Source organism: Antedon bifida, chromosome 1, assembly GCF_963402885.1.
Source record: "Antedon bifida chromosome 1, ecAntBifi1.1, whole genome shotgun sequence".
Taxonomy (NCBI): domain Eukaryota; kingdom Metazoa; phylum Echinodermata; class Crinoidea; order Comatulida; family Antedonidae; genus Antedon; species Antedon bifida.
Window position 1 is genome coordinate 28977995 of NC_136226.1, and position 18544 is coordinate 28996538.

The 18544-nt window shown below is 32.9% G+C and overlaps 1 protein-coding gene across 2 annotated transcripts; it reads right to left on the reverse strand.

Annotated features, from left to right (window-relative positions):
• Positions 1-326: 326 nt before the first annotated feature.
• On the reverse strand, positions 327-18471 carry LOC144848175 (endothelin-converting enzyme homolog). Of its 2 annotated transcripts, none has more exons than XM_078704891.1 (18): positions 18403-18471; positions 14550-14755; positions 13579-13718; positions 11755-11952; positions 11297-11425; positions 10518-10697; positions 9020-9076; positions 7939-8094; positions 7405-7491; positions 6844-6968; positions 6088-6310; positions 5387-5563; positions 4630-4733; positions 3981-4091; positions 3441-3633; positions 2976-3214; positions 2461-2567; positions 327-2233 (listed from the first exon to the last, which is right to left on the reverse strand). In XM_078704891.1, the coding sequence occupies exons 2-17, from the start codon at positions 14653-14655 to the stop codon at positions 2468-2470; spliced, it is 2325 nt and encodes a 774-aa protein (XP_078561017.1). In that variant the 5' UTR covers positions 14656-14755; positions 18403-18471; the 3' UTR covers positions 327-2233; positions 2461-2467. The 2 variants fall into 2 exon arrangements, with proteins under 2 accessions (XP_078561017.1, XP_078561008.1); XM_078704882.1 differs by having other exon boundaries at positions 18322-18426.
• Positions 18472-18544: the final 73 nt, after the last annotated feature.

Sequence of the window (18544 nt, forward strand, 5' to 3'; positions counted from 1 at the left end):
TCTATGGCACTATACGATGCTGTATGATCATATACAGCAATATTATGGCATAAAAATCGAATTTTAAAAACTTGATATTTTGGCCATTTTTCGAAAAAATCCCTTACTATAGTACAGGGATTTTTTCGACCCTTTTATTTTTCGAGCCTAGTAACTAGTCTAAAAATAAAAGGGTCGAAATTTGGCCTTTTTTCGAAAATTTTTCAAAATATCAACTTTTTAAAATACAATAATTATGCGAAAAATTGCCAAATTTCGACTCTTTTATTTTTTGACATAACTAGTTACTATGGCTCTATAAGATGATGATAACACAATATATGTGCATATATGGCAATATTATCGAATACTTATTGAATTTTAATATTGGGATATTTCGGCTATTTTTCGAAAGAAAACTCCCTGAATGACAGTTAGTTCTCTTTTACACACTTAAATATGTAGTAATGTATAACAAAGTAAATAAACAATCGTTGTGATCAGATAGAATAACAATTTATGATGGAATATAAATTCAGGAAAATAGTGTACAGAATTAAATGGTTTGGTGGTATAAGATACACTCCATCATATGATCATTCTTGTGATCAAATCTTGTGATCAAATCCTGTGTGTGATGAACATAATATCAACATCTCTATCTGTCTAAAACTAAACCGGATTTATGCATCTTGTGTATATATATATTTACTTATATACTCTTTTACCAAAATCATCAAACTATATCAGTTGCACATATTTTATCACTTTTTAACACATATTATTTAAATCTCTGGGAATTTATCTCATTAACAAATAACAAACCTTACAGTGCTATCAATTTATAATACTTTTGGAAGACATTTAAATTGATGGAAGACATTTAAATTGACGGAAGACATTTAAATTGATGGAAGACAATGCTTATTTTGCCGATAATTTGAAACAAACTTTGGTTTTTGATAATTTGACCTCTTTACATTTCAAATATAGTTTTGGTGTTTATATGTTTATATCTTGATATACATTTATACACTACTATTGACTAGGGCATTAGAAAATGGGAAACATAGACAAGGGAAGGGGAGAGTTTGGTTAAAATGCTTAAAACCTAATAAAGTACTTGATCAAGAAATATTGCATTGGATTCAGTTAGACTAAAAAAAAAATTACTAAAACTAGTAATCAAATTGAATACATTACTTAAGCTCTGTCTACACTATCAAACTTTATGCGATAAAACAATTTGATGTGCCCATTTATGGACACGATGATGTCATATTTTGGCATATCACTACCATATTTGGGTACATCACACTTTTTTATCAAACTAGTGTAGACAAAGCTTTAGAACACCTATTACTGGCACACCTTCAAAACTCAACAAAGTGTCCCCTTAATAGAGGTGTCCCATGAAAATAGGGTTTGGCTGTAGTGTTAAAAACATATATTTCCTTGTTCGTTTCAAGAGAAAGTGTACCCTTAATAGGTGTTCTGCTGTATAATTTAAATATACAACAAATGTCTTTTCTATCACCATACATAACAAATAAAATCTAAATTTAAATAAGATAGAAAATATATATCTACACACATGTTTAAATAAAATCTACTATTCTCTAGTTAACCCTGCATTTTGTTTACTATAAAGTAAATTAAATCACCTATAAATTAATTATGAAATAAATTAAATGGTTATAATTATTTATCTGAGTTAAGTACTGTACAAAAAATGAGCACACACTAATAATTTTCAAAAAATCAGGCAAGTTTAAATATTTTTGACTTAACAACTTCATAAGCTGTTTGTCTACTACAAAGAGAATATGATACAGCAGTTAAAATGCTCTGGTGTAAATGGCTCATAAAAAAAACTAATTTCTCCTCAGTGTAGACCTAGGGAGGAGGGTTTAGAACACTTGAATTAGCATTTACACCTATGTACTGTAGTTATTGCAACCTAAATTACCAATTCCACCCAAATAATTAACACTACTTCAATTAAATAATAAAAATAGTTCATAAGCAAGCACTCAATGCACATTATTACCCCAGTCAATTTTTTGGATCAAACACATATGGAAACATACTCCCATAATAATGCAGCTAGCAAAGTTGTGTCTTGATCTAACTGGTACCCATTCTATACACCTGGGTGGAGAGAAAAGTCTTGCCTAAGGATACATCAATGCAGCGAGAGTTGGATTCGAAGCACGATCAGTAATCCAACGTCCAACACACTGCGCCACATGCCCTATATAATAATATTTTTATTAGTGGAAACCAGGCTGAAACATTGTTCTTATAGCAATGAATTTGATCTTACATTGTGTGTGTTTTTTTAAACAAAAACTACTTTTGGAATATAGTCAATTCAGAGTGTGCAGTTAACAATATTAACTGTATACAGTTAGACTAGCGGAGAGCTCTTTGTTAACCATGTTACCACATTAATATAGCCTTCTGCGTTTGAAACTTTACCTTCACTTCACCATAGTTTGCACTTTTCTTTTGGATTCATTGTCATGTTGGACGGACAATTAAATGCTTCCGAAAATTCCTTTGAATTTGACAGAGAACCAATTACCCTGAGAAGCAAAGAAAACAAAATATATTACACAGTCAAACTTAGATTTCAATTGAGAGTTGAAATGTCCAGCACTAATGCTGAAATGATACCGCGTTGGTTCTCAGAAGTTAGATTCCTTGACAAACTAGTTTGCTGAGGTTTGTTAAATAATCAAATAACAGTATTTATAGTCATTTGATCCCTCAGATGGTAAAGTGTAGACTGGGCTTAAATATGCACACAAACCCATAAAGCCCTGACTACACTATCAAACTAGTTTGCCAAAAAAAGTGTGATGTGCCCAAATATGGTAGTAATAATGCTTAAATATGGTAGTGATATGACATCATAACGTCCATATATGGGCACATCACATTTTTTTGTCACATAAAGTTTGATAGTGTAGACAAGGCTTTAACAACGTTACCTGTATTTTGCAATTGTATGAAGGTCTGTAAGAATAGCTTGTTTGAGGTACTCTGGAGTGTAGTATGTACACCACATTTGGGAGAAACCTACAAAGAACTGTTGATCATTTGTCAGGTTTAAACCAATTAGTTTCTTTGATTCACGATGATCTTGTTGCCATGTTTTGTACGCTTTGTACGCCAACTCCACTCCTCCATTATCAGCAATGTTTTCGGAGAGGGTGTAAATTCCGTCAAACTAAAAATGAAAAATATTCTGAGATGTCCGTAGAATTAATTAAAAAGAACATATTGCTATATGGCCTCTTTGTGGCTGGTGCTGTAAGAATAAGAAAACTTTCAGATTTCAGATTTATTTTCATATGTACTTTTATGCTTTTATTATTATACCACCTTGAGTTCAAACTCACGTCCAAACTTAAGTCAAATTTGCATTTAAATGCTGTCTCAATAACTAAACTTACATAGTTTCCATCAACGTTAAATTTGCTATACTGTTTAATAAAACACTGAGATCTTTTATTAAATTCTTGTAATGAATCGTTTCTCCACCAGTTATCAAGATTCCCATACTTGTCAAACTCACGACCTTCACTGTCAAATCCATGCGTCAACTCGTGACCTACGACCATTCCAATTCCTCCATAGTTGAATGACCTGTTATTGTTAAAAAAAAGTATATAAATATACAATTTAACAACCGATATTGATATTCTTTATTGCTCATAGTAATACAAAAATGGAAATACATTTGAAAATGGCATGAAATGTAAAAAAAAATAAAAAAAAAAATATACTAAATAAATTCAAATGAATAAATATACTTTGTTATGTTATACATATATATATATATATATATATATTCAGATGAAAAGCATTTATCATAAAATTATTAAACTATTAAAATACAATAAAAAAATCATTGCACAATGACACGGTCTATTGTTAGAGATTTATATTATAGTATATTCTGATAAAGTTTTTTCTTTTCAAAATAAACTTACATTGGAAAATTGGGTCCAAAAAATGGTCGCTGAAAGATACCAATCGGAAATACAATGTTATTTGTTGCTGTACTGTAATATGCGTTCACCTCACTGGGCCTCATTTCCCATCTAAAATAAGCAAAATATATGATAAAAAACACAAATATTATATATTAATTATACATACGAGCAGAATTTACCTCTTTTTTTCCACAAAAAAACCATATTTTACAGATTTTTACGGATTAAACAAAACTGACCTGTGATGATAATAAGCTATGTGTGTTTCACAGGGTGGAATTACACCCCAATGGGCTGCAGTAAAGTATATGTTAATATGATCAAGTGGCCATATTTACAATTCAAATTTAGAATATAGGGGAACTCTTACCCATTTGAATGAAATCCTTTAATATTTATTAACTCAACTTATTTATGGGAAATATTGTTTTGATTCAATCGCAAGAAGAAATATGCCCCTCAATTTTAAGATTTTTTTTTATTACAATAGATGCAATGATTATGTTTAAATATCATAGTATAAAACTGACTCCAAATAACAGGAGGTTATGGTGATAACCCAATGATGATCAAGTAAAGATCGAAACGTTGAATCATGGCTTGCCACTCGTTATTTTTATTACAGAAATACCAAAATCATACATACTCTGATTTGTCAACAGGTTCTCCACGTTTCTTTAGGTTTTTATAGTTGTAGAATCGGCGTACATTTAATGAATTGTCAAAAAATTCATCTTCATTAATATACGTCTATAAAAAACAATTATTTTTATTGATTGACGACTCGATGCCATAAGTAATTTTTGTGTTGCTGTGTTTTTAAGTTTAATCTGTACATAATTAGTTCTTTGAATTATTTTAATTACTTTTGATTTACTTTTGTATATTTATTGTTGTTTTTAAGTTTTGTTTTGTTCTTCTTGGATTCACCGTTTGACACGTATGCCATCGATATAAAGGTGTCTTTTCCAAGAGTTATAAAAAAAAAACTTAATAATAAATGAACTAATAATGGATAAATAAATAAATAAATTTGCAACTCTTCCCATTATTATTAAACCATGATTATAATTGTTTATTAATTTGAAAACTGAAATTTATATATGTTTTAGAACTCTTTTAACATAGAGAAAGAAAATTGTTATCATGTTTTCTATCTGTCTATGGTGATATGCAAATATTTAAAAAAAAACAATAACATTTTAATATTGGCAGAACTTCGAATCGTTGGTCCCATGTACTATTCGCAAAGAGTAGGGGATCGTCTCACGGTGTGCTGATCTGGTAGGCGCTGTACTTCTGGCTGCCGTGGGTTCGTGGATGGCCTAATCTCAATTACCTCAGTTTCCAGTTAAGCTTGAGGACATATATAAATACCAAATAAAAAAACCCAAAAAACTAACTTTATTGTAGTATTTATCAAGTTCTTCTGGATTCTCAATCCACTCTGGATAACCTATCTTGTCCACAACAGCAGCTGCTTTTTCATCAGCTATTCTCTTTGTCGTAGGGTCCATCCAATCTACATCTTTAAGGTTTTCTCGAAATGCATTCTTTATATTAACCACCATACTTTCAGTCTAAAACAAATGAATTTATAATAAAAAAGGTAATTTTAAAAAGCTAAATTCTTAGTACACCAAAGTTTTCCTGTGCATAAACCACAATTACAGAACTGTGCATATTTTTCAAAATCGAAAACTTCAAAATGTTTTTTACATTCATATACAGTTTGCAAATGAAGGCTCATTTGTCTGACCAAGAAGTGGTGTTGATTTGAAGTGTGTTCAAAGTTATTTTTTTTTAGTCATGTTTTCCCATCAATGGGAAAAGGTCGATGTTAGTTTATCCAGGTAACCTATAGGCACAACATTTATACAGATTACACAAACCATAAGTGGTGATGGTAGTCTATGAGTGTCTTGGAGAAATTTGAGTTATTGAATTATGTTCTCTCCATAAATGGAAAAAGGCCTATGTTGGTTTATCCAGGTAAATTATGTTCTCTCCATAAATGGAAAAAGGCCTATGCTGGTTTATCCAGGTAAGCTAGGCACAAAAAGTAGACATAAAGAATTGAAAAATATAAAAGAAAGGAACAGACCATTTTTTTAATGGATTCGGCTTCCATGTCTTTGACAAACAATGCGCCAGTTGTAAAACCAAACACATCATCCGTTGACGCCACACATCTTTCCCACAATGGCGGAAGTTTACTGATACCGGCAGATGCTTTCATATACTCTTCTAATAAGTCTTTAAATGGTTGGTTAAGGAAACCTGCAAAGTGTTGTACAGCATGCCATGCCATGTAATCGGACAACACCCTAATTAAACACACAAAAACTTAGTAAAAAACAATTTCAAATAAAAATCTTCCCAATTAACTTCACAACATACTGTTATTTCAACTTTATAATAAATTTTTCACATCAAATGAAGATGATTTACATAGTATCAGGTCTTACTATACTGTGTGTGTTTAAAAAAATTTAATTATTAAAACACCCACACCCAACCTCCGTATCCAGGGGTTTGATACTGTATTTATTTATACTGGGCGACCTCTTCAGTCAAAGACTAAGAAATGTACTGGTACACCGGGGTAACCCCCTACTCGTCTCAAAAGATGTACTAGGTTCTTTAAAGTGCACATGAGCTAGATGTTTACACTGGACCCATGGTTTATAGTTATCCGAGATGACTTGTACCATATAGGGGTACACTACTGACGTCTATTCAGGAGACATCCCATTAAGGGAACACACTGTTTGGTCTCAAAGATGTCCCCTTAATAGAGTTCTAATGTATTTTATTTGTTTGGTCTAGGAAATAATAGAAATGATAAAAATTATCTTACTTTCGTGTCGTGTTTTGTAACAGGCGATTCAGTTTTGTAAAGAAAGTTGGAGTATATACAACAACATTTTCGTTTAATGGCACATTTGTCCCGAACATATCTTTCATGTATTTTTTAATATCCAACTGAAAGGAAAAATGAAACAATCTGAATAAAACCAAAAGCAAACAAGATAACAAGTTTAGGAATTGTACAAAATAATTTATCAACAGACATACTCTATTTTTCAACAAATGAATTGTTGTTAATAATTCATTTTAAATAAGCATTTATGTTGTAGCTTGCAGGTTTAAATCTAAACCACATCTTCCTTGACAACTGAGTGACAAATACAAATTGCTAAAAAGTTAAAATCATTCATAGGGTCCTCATTCCTTTTCAATTTCTCATCTCATCACGATTTTATAACACTAATACCCTTTCACACTGCATAATTGTTACAAGTTTCAACATTTTGATCTACTGATTTATTAAACATTTCACAAATCTTTGAAATCTTGGGAGAAAGTGAAACAGTTCACAAACAAAAAATTGATGATAGCTTAGAAATGGTAAACCTACATTTGTTATCATATCTTGCATTTGACCAAATTGAAACTTATGATACTTTTTCTCAGGATTTTGTAGGTCATTCTTATCGACATAAATCTGTGAAAAAAAAAAATGTAATTATAAAGTTATTTGAAATGTGTATTTAAACCTAAATCCTTCACCATTTGTTGATAAAAATAATAAGAAATATAAGTTATTATATTTATGAATTTAAGACCAGTATTTATTTATTTATTGTAGTAGTGTGGCGCAGTGTGTTGGACGCTGAATTACTGATCGTGAGATCGTGGTTCGAATCCAACTCTTGCTGCATTGCTTGCATCTTTAGGCAAGACACTTACTTACATTTGCCTCTCTCCACCTAGGTGTATAAAATGGCTACCTTTGCGCTGATTACTAGCTGCATTATTATTAACAAAAAAATGGGTAATAATGTGCAGCGCATTGAGAGCTTGCTTATATGAGCTATATAAGAATGAATTATTATTATTATTAGTGGCCCTATGTCTCAATGGAATGCAAAAAACAGGTCAATTCTTTCACCTTTGCAAGTTCAGTCTCAAACTTTACCACTTCACGCATGGCATTGTGGGTTGCGTCCTGTAAATCGTGGTGAGCATCTGCTTCCAACTTGTTTCCATTGTACGAGATAAGTTCCGCAACACTGGCACCAAAGTGGACATATGCTTCTCTAAGTTTCTAAAGGCAATATAAGAGAAGATGAATATTATTAGTTAATCTATGTGAATAAGTTACTCCATTTTAGAAATGTACCCGTTTATGAGGAGTTACAGTACTATATCATTTTGAATTTTTAATTTTCAAAATTTTTTTTGTCTATGTAAAGCGCATTGAGCATTTCAGCATAATGCACTATACCAAGTACCAGTTATTATTATTAATTAAGTGTGATGGGTTTGTCACACTGAAGAGAGCCCTCTATAAGAGAGAGAAAAAAGATGGACGACAACTCCTTATATTATTATTGTTTGTTTCAGCCTAACAAGCGAGCCCGTAACAGTGTGCTGTATAAATTGCTATTTGATTGGCTAACTTTGTATCACATGCCATTCAATATTAATTCTATTGCATGGTGAAAGTTTTATTAAATGGTTCTATTACACAGCAGCTTTTTATAATTAATAATTGTGTGGAAAATGAGGCTGGCATCTGAAACAGCATGTTTGAAAACAAAGCTGTAGTCTGCTCTGTCTACACTATCAAACTTTATGTGACAAAAAAATGTGATGTGCCCATCAATAGATTATGATGATGTCATATCACTACCATATTTGGGCATATCACTACCATATTTGGGCATATCACTACCATATTTGGGCATATCACTACCATATTTGGGCACATCACACTTTTTTTGTCAAACTAGTTTGATAGTGTAGACAGAGTTTTACTATTACGTGGGTAAAATCAGAGATGGTCTATTTAATGGCCTAGCCTCCTGTTTAGCCTTCGAAATTGATTCAAAAAGGAAGCAGCGCAGATTAATGGATTAAATGTTATAACACAACTACTTAAAAACAGTAGGTGTGTTATATATTCATCAACCTACAGTATTGGCTTATGCTGTTTTTTTTACAAATAAAAAGCAATATCTCACACTAACCGTATCATTACTTGTGTAGTATTCTGGTGCAGATAGACCAATGCCAGACTGTGTAAACTGTATTAAAATAGAATTATCAATATCATTAATTTAAACTAAAAACATTAACATATAAATTACAATAATGTAAAATTGTGTATAATAATTTCTTTACAATAAATGATAAGATGTACTGTGAGTCAATGGCCGAACAGTTGAAACAGTGGAACCGTCATTCATAGCCGTAACATCGGCAAGGGTTCGAGACTCCATGGTTCTGGTGGTAGAACGAGTCTTCTCGGATAAGGACTATAAACCATAGGTCCAGTGTATGCAAATTTATTGTGTGCACTTTAAAGAACCTAGTACATCTTTCGAGACGAGTAGGGGGTTACCCCGGTGTACTAGTTCACATTGTCGTGGACAGACTTAATGGCGCCGTAGTTGGCTGCCGATGACACGATGTGACCCTTAGGGGAGAAGAATGTTGTTGAAATGGTGTAACATCTAAGTCCACAGCGCTCTGATCTTCACGAAATAGCACTATATAAATGTCGCATTACATTACATTACACGTACATTTTTTCCGTGTCTTTCAGTGCATTACTTTGAACGTTAGAAATTCTATTATAAAATCCAATTGGTTAGCATTTTAAATGATTTCAGGGAAAGTATTATATTATATTATGTACAAGAGTACAAATTTTCATAAGCTTATATTTGCAGCGCAGTTATTATTATAAATGTAACCAAAAATATCTATCCAACAATGGTTTTAATGGATATGCATAAAATGTTGTTTTTTAATATTTTAATCATTCTGTAACCTTAGACAAAAGCTTTGCAAAATCACTTATGTTTTCAATAAACAAACAAATCTGTTTGATCTTGCATAATGCGTATGTTTATCTTTCATAACCAAAACATCAGTTTTATTATTATTATCTTTTTTACATTTATTTTTTATTTTCGCCCAACACAAGATGTTGTTTTTAATTTTTCTGGCCGTCTGCCTTATACAATCACTTTCAATTGCTTTAAATATTTGCATTATCTGTGTTTTGATTATGAGAGTCTGTAAATAAATATTATGAAATGAAAAACAAACAGAGTTATGGCTGATTCCTATCTATAAATGTACCTTTAATCAGGGGTTAAAGATTTAAGTAGACAAGAGGACCAGTAAAATTACATTTTTACTGGTTCTCCACTCCTTTTACTGGTCACAGAATATGGGCCTATATATAGGGAGGCCTTCAATTAACAAAATATTGTTTGTACCTGAAAAGTAACTTTAAAAATCTAAAAATGAGGTACAGAAAATCTATCTTCTTTACATTAGTTCAGGTGTGAAATATTTTGTACAGAAATTGTGCAAAGAGTAAAATTATTTATATTTTGTCAGATTTTATTGAAATTGTAGCGGACTTGTTAATTGACTATTTAACTGGCCATTGGCCACAGGAAAGGGAACATCACAACATGCATGATACAAAAAAAACATACAAAGAAATCTTACTTGAATAATATTTGCATTTGAGTTTTTATCATCAGCACTAACCCACATGCCGAACAGAGGGCTGATCCCCAATTGATGGATTTTCACTAAAGTGTCAATCATATTCCAGTTAGACTCCTCCCATTGCAAAGCATTGGTGCTATTCTGAATGAGACTCCACCCACCTATACTGTTGATTAACTGAAGTAACAAAATTAAGTACTCAAATTATTGATAAAAAATTTACAAAAACAATGTTTAAAAAAATGTTTGAAATTTCATACGCATCAACAGCGAGTAATTTGCCAATTACAGGATGGATAAACTATTTTTGATCATGCTTATAAACTAAGTCTCATTTGAAGCTTAGGGAGTGGAGTTGAAAAAGTTGTGAGCTACAACCCTGGCACTAGGTCAGGATTGAACCATGGAACTTGGTATTGGAAGGCAAGCACATTAACCACCAAGCTACAGCTCCACTACTTTTAAGCTCTGTCTACAATATCAAACTTTATGTGACAAAAAAATGTGATGTGTCCATATATGAACATGATGATGTCATATCACTACCATATTTGGGCATATCACTACCATATTTGGGCACATTACACTTTTTTTATCACATAACGTTTGATAGAGTAGACAGAGCTTAAGGCAATATGAACAATTAAATTACTATCCTCTAAACTAGACATGCTTATTATTATACTGTACTTATATAATTAGTACCATATTGAGACTGCAATTGATTGAAAACACTTACAAGATGAACCCACGTAAGACAATAAAAAAACACTTACCTCAACAACAGGTTCTATTCCTAATTGTTCTATTTTCTTTTCATTCATACATGATTTATAATATTTCTTTGCTTTCTCAACTGATAATGATGAAACACCTTTATAATTGTAACCAGCTTCTTCGAGAACCTTTTGAAAAAAGGCAAAAAATACAAAACGGTAATAACTATTGAAACTGAGAGACAGATTTTCACAATTTACTTTATGTACAGCCTGGTACAATATCCAGAGAGTTTCAAGGAACTAAACGGATTAAAAGTCTTATTGCTTACATTTGACTTGAATTGGCGTTCAGTGGTGTCATGCACAGGGCAAAGGCCCATTCCTAATCCCTCCAACGCTGGGTAGTTGCATTGAGGCTCCTCTGGCTCTGGGCCCCTTGGTTTAGCCAGTGAGCAGTCATAGCCATTACGCCACTGAGGGGGTTATCCATTAATGAAGAGAGGAGGATTACTTACCTTCCTTAACTTATATTGATTATCTTGGTATACTTTTGCAAAAGCGCCCCATTTTGGTTTTCCATCAGGGATGCGTACAGACTCAAGCCATCCACCACATGCGTACTGATAGAAATCACTACAGGGATTAGCCTCTAAATCCATATAACTAAGCACCTCACTGCTTGCTTTGATGCATTCTGGGTCGTAGCAACCAACCTACAGAAAAAACAAGGCCAACAGCCATAAGTTGCGTGCTAAAATGCATAGTGATACCGGACCGACAGACAGACCGACAGACCGACCGACATAGTGAACTATAGAGTCGCGTCCACGCGACTAAAAACCAGAAGAAGTACAGTACACGTGATAAAAAAAACATGAAAAATGTTTTCTTGGGAAAAAATTCTAAATTGTGCTTCCAAAACCTAAGCATGCAAATGTTTCTAAAATTTGACTTTTTGTGTTTTGTGCAAATGAATCATTAAAAAAATGCAAACCCAGTCTTCATTTTCATAAATTATGGTTTTATGGTTTCTCTGAAAATTAAAAAAAAATAATGCAGCAGAATGCCATTTGAAGGTCCATCTACTTTGATACATTTGTTAGAATGCATCTGTTGAAATGCTAGATTGTATTTTAAATGTTACTCTTATGCATATAGCTTGAATTGCCAATTGATTATTGTAACCTCTGATCTTGTTTCCCAATCTACAATGAGAATGAGTAAATTATTTTGTTGTCGATAAATATCTGTTGCAAATACAACCACAGCCTGAACATGACCACTGCTTGAACGTGATCATTGCTTGAACATGACTGTGGTGTGAACATGACCATGGTGTGAACATGACCATTGCTTGAACATGATCATAGTGTGACATGATAATGATGTGAACATGATCATGGTGTGAGCATGACCATTGCTTGAACATGATCATAGTGTGACATGATAATGATGTGAACATGATCATGGTGTGAACATGAACATTGCTTGAACATGATCATGGTGTGAACATGACCATTGCTTGAACATGATCATAGTGTGACATGATAATGATGTGAACATGATCATGGTGTGAACATGAACATTGCTTGAACATGATCATGGTGTGAACATGACCATTGCTTGAACATGATCATAGTGTGACATGATAATGATGTGAACATGATCATGGTGTGAACATGAACATTGCTTGAACATGATCATGGTGTGAACATGAACATTGCTTGAACATGAACATAGTGTGACATGATAATGATGTGAACATGATCATGGTGTGAACATGAACATTGCTTGAACATGATCATGATGTGAACATGACCATTGCTTGAACATGATCATGGTGTGAACATGACCATAGCTTGAACATGATCATGGTATGAACATGAACATTACTTGAACATGATTATAGTGTGACATGATAATGATGTGAACATGATCATGGTGTGAACATGACCATTGCTTGAACATGATCAAGGTGTGAACATGACCATTGCTTGAACATGATCATGGTGTGAACATGACCATTGCTTGACCATGATAATGGTGTGAACATGATCATGGTGTGAACATGATCATAGTGTGAACATTACCTTCAGCATGACCAAGAACGTATACACTACTGTGGCTAAATCAAACCGAAGCATACTGTACTTTTTGATAAAGACGAGACTTATTCTACTGAGCCTTACTTTAACTAATAAAGCACTCACACGATCGACTGAGAAGCTCACTAGACTTGAAGCATACACACATAATTGTGGTGCAAACACGAAATCAGCACAAACTCATGCTAATTTATTCTATTTAAGGCCTAATTATTCTGCTTAGTAAGTACTCACCATATGTGGCGATGATATAATGTAGATAATAGAAATTGAAAGAATAATCAAGATGAGTAGGAGACAAAAGGTAATCCAAGTAAGGCACTTCTCACGCTTTGTGTATTGTATAATGTCTTGGTCTTTGCGAGACAATGAAGCTGTATAGAAATTAAAAAGAAAGTCAAGGTAATAAACATACAGAATATTTCTCTTCAATTCATTAAAAGAAATATGGTCTATAACAACCATCTTTTTCGGCCTTTTACAAGGTTTTTTTTTTATTGTCCAGAATGATGATTAAGCAGGCCTACCTGTAGGCAGTAGGGTTATGTGATTGTAAGATCAATTTTAAAACCAAAGATTGAAATACTTACAAACCTCCAAAATTTATGCTATAATGTAAATATATAAAATAAAAAAAAAATGTTTCTAGTTTTTTCTTAACCACTACTTAGTTAGCTACAGTATTTTGCAAAAGATTGAAAAATGCCAGCCCAGCACTACCTGTAAACTGGTTTATTCGAGTATTACATGTGCTTAACAAATAACAGGTTGTTATTTAAAGACCATTTAATAATATTATCCTGGATTTATATAGCGCATAATGTTGTGAAACCTCTAAGCGCTGAACATTATTACCCCAGTCATTTTTTTTTATCAAACACATATGGAAACATACTCCCATAATGCAGATAATAATCAGCGCAATGTTGTGTCTTGATCTAACCGGGTTCCCATTTATACACCTGGGTGGAGAGAGGCTAACGTAAGTAAAGTATCTTGCCTAAGGATACAAGCAATGCGGCAAGAGTTGGGTTCGAACCTCGACCTTACGATCAGTAGTCGAAAGTCCAACACACTGTGTCACACGCCCTTAAAAGGATATACTGTTTGAATGACATTGTTATTGATTGCAGATAAATAAACAAAATGTAATTATGATAATAAATGTTATACTGTACATTAAAGAAATTTATGAAACAACTTACTTAAATTCCATTCTTCGTCGCTATCATCCTCATTCACCTCTTGTAAAAACTTTGTTGTTGCATCGGGATCATCGTAATACGGGGCCGCCCGTTTCTTGTTCGACATTTCAAATGAATTTACAAACCAGGAGCCTATTAAGAGGATAAGCTTGCATGTGATTGGTCAGTTTTGAAGCAAAGTAGGCGGGATTATCAGTATGAAGAAACTTCAGTAGAAAAAGATTGAAAAAAGAATATTTTAGTTAAAATAAAAGAATGAAATAAAGATGAAAATCTATTCTCTATTGGGACAGTTTAAAGATACATTGTTCCTTAAAAACATGAAAAATTAAAATTAAAATTAATAAAATCAGACTTTAAATAGACCATTTTGCCGTTTTAATAAAGTTATTCACTTCTGTAGAAAAACCAAACAAAAATTATTATTTCAGTTATAAAAGAGAAAAGAAACATTTAATTTTAACCAAAAACAATTGTCTGACAGACAATTTAAGTATTTTTTGCTTTAAATTACTTTTTTTCAGGTAAATATTTTTTTTTGCGATCCAGTTTTTGGTCAAAGTGAATAACTATTAAAAAAAATGGCATATTAAAACAAAATATTTAGGGGTACAAAATATCTCTAAATGAAAACTCAACACAAACGTATCCCGGTTTCGCGAGTGTCTTTAAATGAGAGCAGTATACTGTAGTAACAAATCAAATGCCAAGGATATACTCAGGTTTGCTTATAATTTATACAGTACATTACCGTCCTGTAGTCTTTACTTCTACAACATGTGAATAATAAATACTACACTAACCTATCTCTCTACCATACATGGATGTTTCAGATGGATATATATCCCTATCTACAAACAGTCCCCAGTTTATCCAGAAGCCACCTTCATCAACAAGGTACTAAAATACTCTACAGCATCATAAAAGGGATACACTTGTGGTATTCTATTGTAGACTAAAATCAATGCAATTCACCAGATGGTATGTTACAGGTTGTTTAAATCCTGTAACAATCAATACTGCAGTCACTTTATACTTTCAATTATTAAGCCGTATAATGAGTGAACTCATTAATATTGTCTGTGTTTACTAAACACGATCAACATGGGAAAAAAACCTGCATTTAAATAGGCATAACAGATGGATGATTTAAACTTGTATAATATTAATATTTAACCATTTTGGCTAACGCCATTAATAGTAGATACAGTAATATGATTTACTAAAACAAAATCTGTTTTTATCAGCAAAATGTACTAATTAAAGTAATTATAGTACATTTTATTAAAATTTAACTGCACACTTTGTAAATGGTGTAGGCCTATATATATATGCTAACTTTTCTGCCTGTTTTACTTTATCGTTTTGATTTAGCTCTTGGTTTTTTTGTTGTATCTCCATTGAGATTCAGCCACTGATAGTTACCCACAGCATTGTCATTTTTTTCAGTATTTTGCCTTTGGATTTAAAAATTCATAAACATTTATTCAGTTACAACAATAATAACTGGGGCCCGAACTAGAAGCAACTTGATTTAAAAAAAACTTAAAATGGCACTTTACTTTTTACTGTAGAATTTAATTTTAATTGGTTCCGGTACCACTTATATACACAGAATTATACAAAAAAAAAACACCAATAATTATTGAATCTCAATTTAAAATGTCTTGCATTTAGCTGAATAATTCAAGAGAATAAGGAAAGGTACTGTATGGTTACATAAAAAAAAATATGAAAAAATGGAAAATATTATCATTACAATAATGCATTCTGCTATAAAGCACTAGTAATAATGTATTTTATAAGGCTATAATGGCTAAAAGCTATAAGTAGAAATGATGGCTATGTGCCCACTGGGATTTTAGGTTTCTCTAAACTCTCTCCCAACCAGCATGAATTGAAGAACATGTGTTCAGGATAATAATAATAATTTAAAGTGGACAATTTTCCCCGTTTATTATATTCGGAACCAGATGAATTTATGTAATAGTAAATAATTTAATAAATTAATAGCAGTTTTTATCAAAGATTTTATAAATTACACATGTTTTTTTATTCACTTTCAAAGGTGGTCCATTTCCAATGCACATACACTGTGATAATATATATTATTTGGGGTTACAATCTGTACAATACAATACAAATACAAGTCAGAAAATAATTTGCATGAAGAATAATTAAAAAGAACAACAAACTGTGGTTATTCTTGAAGTAATTTCATTTGGATCCCAATTTCCTGAGTGAAAATTCACTCCTATTGTAACCTGTTAATTGTTATTATTCCCAGACACAAACAAAATGTAGTACAATAAACGTATAATCATAGAACATTCAATTCTAAAATAATTGCTGGTTTTATGATCCCAACTTGTTTTTAACGTTTACCTCATCTTGATAAATAACAACAACTTTGTTCTCACTCACCTTTAAATTAATAAAAAATCAGAATATACTAATGAGTAGGCCTGCATTTAAACTGTCCTTGAAATGAGTGAAAAAACGTAACAATATATAGAAGCGATTAGACTAGACTAATGTGCTAAACAAATGAATGAGACTTGGGAAAACTACCAGATGGTAGTTTTTAAATTGAGGGCAGTATTTACATTTCAGCTAGGCCTCATCCCAACCATACGCTGATTTACGTACGTCTATGGGCCCATCACAAACGGTGTCGTACGCTACGACGGTGCGAGACCATCTAGGCCTAGCCTAGACAGACCTAGCTAATAGTAGTAGACCTAGCTTACCTTGCTATAATAATGGGGGTGTGTAGAAAGCGACGACCTCGAATTGGACGACCCCAACGACCCGGGCGACCTCGAATTGGACGACCTAGAATTGGACGACCCATAACACGAAACCGACGACCCCTATAGCCTAGCCTAGGCGTTAGGCCTAAGTGTGGTATAACATCCCGAAGCCGAACATAGCCAAAGATCTTTAAACTATACCTTATATAATACTCGCAAACAAGCAATTGATTGAAAAAATACAGAAATATCGCCATTTGATACTGAATGTGTCGAAACGAACAAACGAACAGATATGGAACGCCAAGAGTGCATCATTAAAACTGCATTCGACTCGATTAGCACACGAAATATCATAAACATGGCAAACCAGGTCAAAACGGCCCCTTTTTCAGCGGCGGGTAAGGTTTGCTCAGTGGATTGGTCATTGGTTGGTCATTGGTATTTCGACAAACATATTAAAAAGAAATTCAAAGGAAATAAATATTATACATTACATGGTTAAACCATGGACGTATAATTACATCTTCTTCATATAACGCCACACTATAGGCCTACCAAGCAGCGTGTTGCGAACATGTGCATGGGGAGGGCCATAAGAAAGCTTTACATTTCACATATGCATTGTATACGGTCAAACCTTACCCGCCGCTGAAAAGGGGCCGTTTTGACCTGGGTTGCCATGTTTATGATATTTCGTGTGCTAATCGAGTCGAATGCAGTTTTAATGATGCACTCTTGGCGTTCCATATCTGTTCGTTTGTTCGTGTCGACACATTCAGTATCAAATGGCGATATTTCTGTATTTTTTCAATCAATTGCTTGCTTGCGAGTATTAAATAAGGTATGGTTTAAAGATCTTTGGCTATTTTCGGCTTCGGGATGTTATACCACGCTTAGGCCTAGGCTAGGCTATAGGGGTCGTCGGTTTCGTGTTATGGGTCGTCCAATTCTAGGTCGTTCAATTCGAGGTCGCCCGGGTCGTTGGGGTCGTCCAATTCGAGGTCGTCGCTTTCTACACACCCATAATAAGGGTGGTGTAACAAATAGATAGTTACATTAAGTCTTGCTGAGAAAAATTAATGTCATCGATAAAATACCTTGTTTGGATGCAATCGTTAATAATACAAAAAAGAAATTCCCACGCTACTGATTGTTTTTGCTTCTTCCCATCTTGGGCCTCGTTTGTGAAGGTTGTAGGTTGTTCCATTTTATTTAGTCGATTGTACTGTCAGTACAAAT

Excerpts from the sequence above, each read along its gene's own strand:
- LOC144848175 (XM_078704891.1), bottom strand. The coding sequence starts at position 14,655 with ATGTCGAACAAGAAACGGGCGGCCCCGTATTACGATGATCCCGATGCA. Across the intron at positions 8,095-9,019 it reads ACTACACAAGTAATGATACG|AAACTTAGAGAAGCATATGT; the intron begins GTTAGTGTGAGA and ends TATTGCCTTTAG. Across the intron at positions 4,092-4,629 it reads GAACCTGTTGACAAATCAGA|ATGGGAAATGAGGCCCAGTG; the intron begins GTATGTATGATT and ends TGCTTATTTTAG.